General features: G+C 32.3%; 1 protein-coding gene across 1 annotated transcript in view; it reads left to right on the top strand.

Moving 5' to 3' along the window:
* SI (sucrase-isomaltase) overlaps window positions 1-6,758 on the top strand; it is a 69,342-nt gene extending 62,584 nt beyond the window's left edge. Inside the window, exon 35 of the mRNA XM_064476918.1 lies at window positions 6,660-6,758. Within this exon, the coding sequence (XP_064332988.1) occupies window positions 6,660-6,758 (99 nt within the window). The remainder of the gene's footprint in view (window positions 1-6,659) is intronic.
* The last annotated feature ends 4,745 nt before the right edge of the window (window positions 6,759-11,503 follow it).

Below are 11,503 nucleotides of genomic sequence, written 5' to 3'. Positions count from 1 at the left end.
ACAAGGGAAGACTTTCTGATTTAGGGTATAAAGAGCAAAATCCAACCAACAAGCATTTTCAGCACATCACAATTAAGATCAAAGCTTCTAAAAATCCAGCTGTAAATTTCTTTTAATTAGCTTGCTACTCAGTACAACACATGTTGCAAGTATTCCTTCTTGAATAACTTCCTTGAATAATGCAGCTGGGAGTATAGTCAGTTGAGCATTGATGCAGCTGGGTAGCTGAAAAGATGAAAATCAAATGTGAATTCTGATGAAGTAATTTCATTTTGAGCCTTTCATATTTCTTCCCCCCTAAATTAAAAAGAAATGAAACCTTGAGTTCAGCTGGTTCACTGCATACTCCATACCAATTCATATTTTTGGATAATAAGAGTATTTTGTGCAAAATGAATACTAAATGTAAAATTCTATTTTCTCATCTAATACTGAGAAAGGTTTTTGTGTATGGAGCCTATAGTAATTTGATGTGATAATATAATAGCTGACCTGATTTGTGAAGGGAGGTGAAAATGTTATTTTTACTAATATAGTATATGCTGCCATAATTTTTCATGATGAAATGTTATCTTCTCTAAAAATGCTCACTTACAGTATGCTCAGTTTCAATAAGAATTCTATTGTGAAATAACTACAATGATTGTTCTGGGATAATCTTTGCATTGTGAAATCATATCAGTAAGTTTTCAGAGACCATTTTTTCACCACATACTTATAATGCAGTGAATGCCTTCAGAAATTTAATCAGCTGATAATATCATAATTTCAAGCAATATATTCATGAAATTTAATCACTATAATGGAAATATCTCCTTGTTTTAGTTGTATGTGTGATAGCTCATTTTAATTACAGTATAGATTTTATTTTTAGCTATCATTTTTTGTGTTAGTATAATATCTAAATATGGTGGACTTTAAAATTTTAGAATATAAAAAAGTGCTTTAATCCATTAATTTATTATTTATTTATCCAATAAATATTTATCCAAAAATATCTATCCAAAAAATATTTATCAAGCACCCATTATATGCCAGATGGTATGTTAGGTACTGGAATTATAGAAATGGATAATACAAATGTTGGTTTTCAGATCCAAAATATTTCTAGAAAAAGAGAAACCATCTTACAAACAAAAAAAGACTACACACCTCTCAGAATGGCTAAAAAAAGTGACAATACAAAATGCTGTCAAGAATGTGAAAAAATGGTATCACTCATACATTGCTGGTGAGAAGGCAAACAGTTCAGCCACGGTAGAAAAATTGAGAGTTCCTTATACAACTAAACATGTAATTACCCTATGACCCAGCATTTATACTCCTGGGAATTTATCCTACAGAAATGAAAACTTGTGTTCATACAAAAGTTGTACACAAATGTTCATAGCAGCTTTGTGTGTAATAGTCAAAAACTGGAAACAGTCCACATGTTCTTTAAAAGGTGACTAGCTAATGTACGGGCATACCATGGAAACTATATATATATATCTCAATAAAAAGGAACTAACTCTTGAATCATGTAACAACTTGGATGAAACTCCAGGGAATAATGCTGGGTGAAAATACCCAATTTCTAAAGGTTACAAAATATATTATTCCATTTATATAATATTTTTGAAATAATAAATGATTAAAATAAAAAACAGATTAGTGATTGCCAGTGGGAGGGAGGGGGCTGTGGTTATAAAAGAGCAACATGAGCGATACTTGTGATGGACTGTTCAGTATCCTGACTGCTGTGGAGGATATATGAACATACAGATATGTGATAAAATTGTATCAAACTAAATACATACACACACTCAAATGAGTACAGATAAAATTGGTGAAATACAAGTAAGGTCAGTGGATTTAATCAATTTCAACATTTTGGTTGTAATATTATAGTTTTGCAAAATGTTACTATTGGGGAAAATTGAGTAAAATGTACATGGCATCTCTGTATTACTTCTTACAACTTCAGGGAATATACAGTTATCTCAAAATTTTCAGTAAAAATAGTACAGTGAAATATGAGAATTGGTTTCATAGAAGTCTGCATAGGATGTAGTAGGACCACAAGGGGAATGCAGTACCTGAGTGCAATGCAACTGTGTGCATTTTTCCATTGTTGGTTAATTGATTCATCCACTTATTCACTATGTATTTATTGAGCACCTAGTATGTTTCAGGCATGGATTATATAACATTGAATTAAACATACAAACATTCTTGGCCTGATGTTCCTTCTATTCTAGTGGAGAGAGAAAAAAATTAAAAATTGAGTGAAATATATAGTATATTAAATTGTGAAAAATTATATGATAAAAAAATAAAGCAGGGAATGGGGAGAAAGAATAAAGCAGCAGGGATAGGGTAGGGTAGGTAATAAATGCTGCAACATTTACTCTGAATGAAAAGGGCAGTCCTGGAGAGAAATACCATTTTTAAAAAAATTTTTGTTTGTTTTCTGAAGAATAATATAATTTCATAAAGTGCACCTACCATATGATTAAAGCTAGATGAATTTTTACTGAATCCACTGTGAAATCAATACCCCAGATAAGAAACAAAATCCACCTCATGGAGCCCACCTCACGGTACGAACAGATAAAGATAAAATTAACTCTTCTAATTTGGAAGCTATCTGGTGGATCTGGAGCCAAAAACTGTTTTTCAACACTGGCTCCATCTCTAGCTTTTCACATGGCCTCAGTTTCTTCATTTGTTAAATATTAATGAACTTAGTTCAGAGAATGTTATGAACGCTAGAGACATTGAAAGTGCCTTAAAATGATTAAGGTGTGCATACATTAAAGTTATTATTAGACTAAAAATTATTAGACTAGAAAGCTTGATTGCTTAGCAGCTACAAGTCTAATTTTTTGAGGAGTTTTTATCACTTGAAAGTTATACAAGGGTATTCTAAATTCCTATTTAATTCTTACACTCTCCTGGTAATTCAGGTATCAGTTTGTTTTTTCATTAGTGTTTTTTAATACTTAACAATTTAAATAACAAGACTTTCTCTAGCTATGTTATTGTGATTGAAAGATTCTGAACAATATATCTGTTTTAAAAATGTACTGATTAAATGTGACCAAAGCTATATATATATTTTTTTTCCTGAAATGACAGGTCGTTCACATCTCTAGAAAAGCATGTGATTTTTCAAGTAAAAGGTAGCATCTTCTATGTTACGTTTCCATTAGCCTTTTTTCCCACCTTAAGAGGTTTGGTTTCCCAGTGAGAGAATGAATGAAAAATTTTGTTGTGCCTGCTTTATAAAATTCAGTAAAATTCTCTAACCTTTCTTAAGTCATTTCAGTTTCATTTATGTGATATGATTTCTTTTTATTCTATTCTGCAATGATTATACATTTCATAATATTTTTCCAGAACACAGTAATAGCATAATAGCCATGTTTGATTTTTGATTTATGTCTTACTTTAACCTCTCCCCTTTTTGATCAAACTATGACAACATGATATTTTAAAACAATTTTTCTTTCAAACTGAAAAGAACAGTGTAACCAGTAACCTACAGTGTTTATTATACTTAACTGTGGGATGGTACTTTGCAACTAGGTTGGATGTTTCAGTGGATGTTTCAGTATTCCTAGAATTTAAGTAAAAGGAAACCACTCATTTAAGGATCATGGATAGATATTAAGTGGTCATATGTGCCTAGTGTGTGTTATTTCCTACTAAAGAACGTCTCAAATTAAACTTGGTTTATTTTTCTGTGTAAAATTAAAAAGGCAATTTAAAGCAGACACCAGTAAAACAAAATAAGGACTTGTAGTGCAGAGATTAGCTGGGTTCTGATCTCTCAGCAATTATCAAATGACTGCTGCATGTTGGGGGTTAGTGAGTGATAAGAAAGTGACCAAGTTGTTTCATAAGAAAGCCAATACTCCAGTGATAATTGAGCCTTGACTGCCTTATTTCATAGGCTCTGAAAGAAGCTAATCTCATAATTTCATTATTTACATGAAATCAAATTGAACCAAATACTTTGTCAGCCTGCATTCCCATGGATTATTAAAGATAAAGAGATTAAGCATACAGTTTTAAGTATATTCAGAATTTTCTTATGCACTTGATTCATTTCCTCATATTCTGTGCATAAGGCTGAGGAAAATGAAGAATAGCTCATTTCCTATTTAAAACAGTAATAATTTTTATTTCCAGCAGTTATATCATTTTAAGAGTTGTTTGCTCTTGATGAATGAATTTAAGTAGAACCTGAGAGATGGAAAAGAATTACAATCTTAGATTCATTATATTTCAGTAAAGTGACAATGTCCTTCAACAATTGCACTTGATAAAGATAGTTTCAAATAGTTTCAAACAATGCTAACCACAAAATTTAGACTCATGATTAGTGACAGGATTTCTTTTAAATTGAAGAGTGTAATTTTAAAACATTCCTCAAATTTTATTTTCATCATATTGAAATAAGAAGATTATATGTTAGTACTGACCATTCTTCTTTCCAAAAATAAATTTAGATCAAGACGTATAGGTCACATATACCAGTGAGACTGTTTCTATCAAATATTGCAGTAAACCTCCCCCCAAATTCTCATTTTTACTTTATTGTCTTCCGGATAGCTTTAGAGGTGCAATCGTGTACACATTTTTTATATTAAACAAAGAAGTGACATTCAGAGGTTGTTTACACTGTCATCATGTCTGTGTTATAACTCCATTATCTTGTTAACAGAGAGAGCTTCCTGACTAAAAGGCAACCAAAGTATAGTCTAGAGCCTAGAGTCTAAAAAGTAATCTATGTGGAGGTCAGTAGGAAGACTCCACTTAACAAGATTTCCCTGGAAGGATTACAAACTCAAATGCTTATAATGGCCTATGATGTTTGTGATTTTTAAAAAAATATTTCAGCATTGACAGTGCTGTATCATTAGTATGTGCACATGTTTGCAAGTGTATGTGCGTGTGCACGCATGCTAGTTAGATTGAGGAACACCCCAGGTGAATTAATTGCTCAGATCAGTTATTCAGTCTTTAGAGTAGGCATGTAATCAAGAAGGCCTCATTTGAGAGATAGTAACTTTAAGTGGTTCAAGTTACCAAACTACATACGAAGTTTCAACTAGTTAACAAATAAATGTCACAATTTTCTCATGAAAACATTGCAATCCATATTTTACAGATTGACTGAAATAGTCTTAGGACACTCCTTGCAAGAGATGTTTCTTGTGAACCACCTCATGTCCCCTTAGCTTCACCTCTAATTTAGCAGCTCCTGCAGTAAACATTCTAGGCAGGCTTCCATGCAGTTTATAATGATCAACATCCTACCAAATCTGATATGTCCTTTATTCACTTTAAGAAGGAATATGAGCAAAGCATATCATCATCAAGAATTTATAGCCACATTTAGCTGACTGGTGATCTGTGAAACAGTGTTTTCTGTCTAGTGTTAAGTTTTTTTAAAATTTAAATTAAATATGTTAAGAAAATACCAGTTAAAACAAAGTTAAATAGGTTACTTTATTGTAGGACAACACAGAACCATTAATATGCTAAATAATAGTGTGGCTTTTACAAAAAAGAGATTCTGCGCAATGTATACATTTCTTACACCCAGAAAACACACACACACACGCAGAGGGAGAAGAGCTATAACAAGATATTAAGGGCAGTTACATATGGCCAGCTCTATCTAGTTTCCTGTTTATAAATTCTCAACAAGTGCATAAGCTATGTTTATAAATAAATTAAAAAAAACCCAGAGTGCTACTCGTAGCTTTATACTTTTAAAAATTTTATTGCCATGAAAGAAAATGATTCACTTGGGTTAGGGTGGTTGACCCCCATTATTTTTATCAATTGCAGAAGGATTTTGTTAAGCTTCTCAGGAAAAACATTAGGGATTTTTCTTGATTGGATTCTCTCAGAAAACTGTAAATTACTTTCAGAACATATTTTTTTCCCTGGCGAGGTCCACGATGTCCGGTTAGACATAGGGTCTATCTGAATCCCTCTTTAGAGCACCAGGAGAGTTGTTTCGTTACCTTTTCAAAACAGTGATGCTGGAGAAAGCCAGGCAGAACAATGAGGACACAACTACTGATTCTTACCGAAGACAATGGAACACACAAGAAGCCAGTGAATCGCAGAAGTTGTCTTCAACTTGCAGGATCTAGTTAACTCTTTCCGCATCTCACAATTTTCTACTTATTGACACCTTTCAGTGTGATGCAGTCATCTTTGAACTTCCTACTCAAACTTTCTCCTGATAGGAACTAAGTCATATGTGAACCCTAAACTAATTACAGTTTACATTGCAAAAAAGATTGTCTGATCATAATGACTACTAAAATAGGGATCCTATTTGGGAAAACTGGAAGAGGATCACACTCCATGAGACATTCAGTTGTCTTTGGTAGTGTGGGTAAAAGAATGCAAATCTGGCCACAGTTTATTCTGTTTTCTTTCCATGTTTTGCCATGTTTCTCTGTTTGTGGGAACCCACAAGTTTTCCCACTTTCCTTAAGGTCTAATTGAACTGTACATTTTCTCTGAATATACGAATTTACTAGCTTGAAATATTTTGATCTGCTCATGAATATTGATGCTGTAATATATGTTTAATAAGTTAGAAATTTCAGTATGCAATCCAGCTTTGATGTCTTTCATGAACTTTTCAGATGGTTGTACCTGTTGCCATCTCTCAGAAACAGGAAATAGGTTGGATGGACCATGAGTCTGGTCTGATAAAACGATACTCTAAACTGAAGTTGCCTTGAATTACTGTAGTGTTTCCACAAAGCTCCGTGCATTTTTTATTGTCTTTTATCATTCAATTGCCTGTAGTTTAACAGACAAGTGAATTTGTTAGTCTTAAATTTATATCCAATATAATGAATTATTTTCTTTGTAAGAAAGCACAGACATAAGGTTGCATTCCTGATCCTCAGAATAATAGAGACAGTTACAACAAAGAGATTAATTCCCTAAGGCAATATATAGTAAAAATTGCTGTCAGCCTCACAAATTAAAAAAATATATATGGCAATGTTTATACAGGTCCTCTGCCTATTTTAGTTAGATTTTTGGTTTTTTGTGTTGAGTTTATGAGTTCTTTGTATATTTTGGATATTAACCCCTTATCAGATATATTGTTTGCAAATATATTCTCCCATTCAGTAGGTTGCATTTTCATTTTATTGATAGTTTTCTTTGCTGTGCAGAAGTTTTTAAGTTTGATATAATCTCATTAATTTATTTTTACTTCTGTTTCCTTTGCTTAAGGAGACAGAGACCAAAAAAAAAAAAAATACAGCTAAGATCAATGTCAAAAAGCATACTGCTTATGTTTTCTTTTAGGAGTTTAATGGTTTCAGGTTTTACATTTATGTCTGCTCCATATTCATTGATATATCCACTTTTATATTCTGTCTATCAAGATTTCAGCAAATTTCCATGCTGCTTCTGATGCCTGTTCCTCTATACTCTCAATGATTTTTATGGATTTTATCTTTTCTTTTGGTACAACTTATATAAATAGAATCTGGGGAAGTAAATTCATGTGTCTAGCCCACCATGTTGAGCTAGATGTCACCTTTTCATATATTTAATTGTCATCTATCTATTACCTACTTAAAGCTCATCTACTTTGATTGTTTTAAAAAAGAGGACTCCTACATAAAATTTAATGGCCTTTGAAATATAAAATTAATTAATGCAGAGCTCTCTCTACACAAAGAAAAAAAAAGAGAATTGTCAAGTTGAAATAAGGAGGAAGAATAGTTAACTACAGACAATTCCCGACTTACCATGGTTTGACTTACGATTTTTTTTATTTTTTGAACTTCACAATGGTGTGAAAGCTATGAATTAAGTAGAAACTGTACTTTTTTGAATTGTGATCTTTTCCTGGGCTAGCGAGATGTGCCATGATACTCCCTCAAAATGCAGCAGCTCCCAGTCAGTCATGGGGGTCAGGAGGGTTAACAGCCTGTATACTTACAGCCATTCTGTACCCACGTGACCATTCTGTTTTTTACTTTCAGTTCTGTATCCAATAAATTACATAAAATATTCAACATTTTATTATAAAATAGTCTTTGCGTTAGATGATTTTTGCCCAAATAATGTAAGTGTTCTGAGTAAGTTTAAGGTAGGCTAGGCTAAGCTATGACGTTCAGTACATTATGTTAAATGCATTTTAACTCAACGATGAGTTTATCAGGATGTAACACCATCCCAAGTTCAGGAAGATCTGTATTTTCATTGTTTCCTCAATCTCAAACTAAAACTGAAAGGACATATTCAGAAGGGAACATCAACTAAAGGAGATATCTATGTGTGTAGGCATCACCTTCAACTAATAGTTGATTTTTACATAAAGCCTAGAAGTAATTAGAAAATATTATACTATAAAAATTATTACAAAAGGCTACTGTCCAATATCTTGTGAAAGCTCTCCTATTTCAAACTCCTTTGATAAAATTCTCTCAGGGTTAAAAGATATTAAGAAGCTGGCAGATTTCCAAAGAAGAAATACATTTTTAACAGATAGTAAGTTATTATCTAAAAATTTTCCCCACTCCCTTGGCTTTTTGTAAGTGTGGAGCTGTTTTCTACTCAGTGGTGTTTACATTTTAAAATTCTGCCTTCATTTAAAATTAGACTTTTGTGTTTTTATTATAAATCATTACAGAGACTTTTCTGGAAGTTGGTAATGTATAAAAATATAAATAAATTCTGCTTACACTTACACAGGTTTTATTCAATTTTTTCTTTTATAGATTGAATAGAAGATTTATCTCATTCCTTTTATGGGAGAAAGAAAAATATGTGACATAAATTGTGTAACTTTCTGCCAAGAAAAAGCAGCTGAGTTTATTTTACATGAATGAAGAAGGGAATCATCAGGCAATGTCCTCCTTCTCTGCCATCTTGGGGTAAGTTTTCTCTTGAGGATTCTGGCCTCTTTGTATATTTCAGGCAGCAGTAAATTCTGTGGGTTTGGGCAAATGTATACTAACATGTATCTGCCCTTATATTATCATACAGAATAGTTTTATTGTCATAAAACCCCTCTATGCTCTGACTATTCATCTCTCTTCTCACTAACCCCTGATGGATAATCACTGATCTTTGTACTGTCTGTGGTTTTGCATTTCCATAGTGTCATATGGTTGGAATCATATAATATAAAGCTTTTTCATATTCGCTTCTTTTACCTAGTAATATGCATTTGAGGTTCCTCCATGTCATCTCATAGCTTGATAACTCATTTCTTTTCAGTGCTGGTTAATATTCCCTTGTCTGGGTATACCACAGTTTATTTACTCATTCACCTATTGAAGGACATCTTGGTAGCTTCAAGGTTTGGGCAATTATGAATAAAGTTGTTTAAACCATGTGCAAGTTTTTGTTTGGACATAATGTTTTCAATTTATTTGGATAAATACTGAAGAGTATGATGTCCAGACTGTAGGGTAAATATATGTTCTGTTTTATAAGAAACTGCCAAACTGTCTTCCAGAGTGGCTGTATCATTTTGAATTCCCACCAGCAGTGAATGAGAGTTCCTGTTGTTCCACATTCTTGCCAGTATTTGGTGTTGTCAGTGGTTGTGATTTTGGCCTTTGTAATAGGTGAATAGTAGTAGCTTATTGTTTTAATTTTTGATTCCCTCATGGCATGTAGTATTGAACATCTTTGCATGTGCTTATTTGCCCTCTGTATATCTTTTTAGGTGAGGTGTCTGCACAGGCCTTTTGTTCAATTTTATTCAAGAGGTTCATATTCTGATTGTTGAGTTTTAAGAGTTCTTTGTCTATTTTGGATGACAGTCCTTTATCAGATGTCTTTTGCAAATAGTCTCATAGTCTGTGATTTGTCTTCTCATTCTAGTGCCATTATCTTCCGCAAAGCAGAGGTTATTAATTATATTCAAGTGTAGTTTATTGATTATTTTATGGAACTTGCCTTTGAAGTAGAATCTCAAAAAAGAGTTTGCAGCTTTGGAACACAGCTTCTTACCCTAGAATCTACAGTTTCTTAGGGAGAATATGGAGGGACTTCTGAGTATCTGGAAACTATCTAAAATTGTATGAAAAATTATATATGTAAACAATTTGAATACATTATCTCAAACAATAAACACGAGCATTTTTGTAAGAAGAGAATGCAGTGAATTCATAGAATTCATTAGATTATCGGAGGCATCAGTAAGCCAACAGAAATGAAGAATCACATGCTCAGCCCAGAGAGGCAGGAGAATACTCTGAATATACAAGTAGGGCTGTCTCCAGTGACTTAAATAAAATACAAGGAAACTGAAAGATTATGAGCAAAGAGAACAAAGGCAGTACCTCAGAATCTGCTATTAACTGAAGATATACGGAATGCTACATTTAAGATATAATTGTTGATTACAGTGTTTCAGCTAGTTGTCCTGTATTATTATCTGAAGCAGTCTTTTCAATGTAGCTAAACCAATACTGATAGATTTTCTTGAATGCAGTAAATGACTGGAAATTTTTATAATTCATGTTCCAAATATAGACGGTCTGAGTCATGGGGACACCAACAAAAAATTCTCATTAAATTAGCAAGATTCATACCTAATTAAGATAAAGCAAACATCCTATATTTGACTAAATTAACCTTGAATGCCTATTGGTCAGATGTCTTTTTATAATTACATATTAATACATTTTGAGTAGTATAGAAAATATTTTAATACAGTTTTCTTTAAGGAATTATAGACTTAGTATTCCATGTAAAGACTTAAGAACAAGTCTTTACTTTTAATTATCTTGCACCTACTGGTAGCTGTTCGGTCTCGCACGTAGTAGTAGCTGCTCATATTTGCCACCTCAGTTTACCCTGTAAAGCTTTTTAGACAAATGATTACCCAAACAACAGGTCCAGATTTCCCTTCCAACATTTCTACATGCTTTCACAGTTTAATTCTAGAAACCTATATACACATCTGCATTTAAAAGAAAACAACAACTTTTTAACCTTTTTTTCTCCTTTTCTCTGTTCTCTTTTATTCAAATATTTTCAGGAAAAGGAAAAAGAAAACTTTCTATCCTCTCTCTTCTTTAAAAATTATATTTATAAGTTTCTGAACAATCATAGTTGCAAATGAGTAGCAACAGAAGTAGAGCTTATACTATACTTTTATCAGAGTAAAAGGGCATTAGTAAGAGTCAGTGGCATCAGTCAGAAAAGCTCTTGTAAGACTTCACAACCTAAAATTACCTGTATACTTTTTTGAGTTTTGATTTCTGTTTTTTAATATGATACATTTCAATTTAAATTTAACATAATTTTAGCATGTTTTAAATTAAACATATATTAGTATAAAATAGATATAATATGCAAAAATACTCAAAAATCAATAAATATATTAACCACAGTAACAGGGTAAAGTTAGGAAGGTCATATAATCCTATCAAGGGATACAAAAAAATTTTATAAAACCCAGCACCAATTTGTGAATAAAAAAATACTCTACAAATTGGAAATA

The sequence above is a fragment of the Camelus dromedarius genome, chromosome 2 (genome assembly GCF_036321535.1).
Source record: "Camelus dromedarius isolate mCamDro1 chromosome 2, mCamDro1.pat, whole genome shotgun sequence".
Classification (NCBI taxonomy): Eukaryota; Metazoa; Chordata; class Mammalia; order Artiodactyla; family Camelidae; genus Camelus; species Camelus dromedarius.
This window is presented reverse-complemented; position numbering and strand designations above follow the sequence as displayed.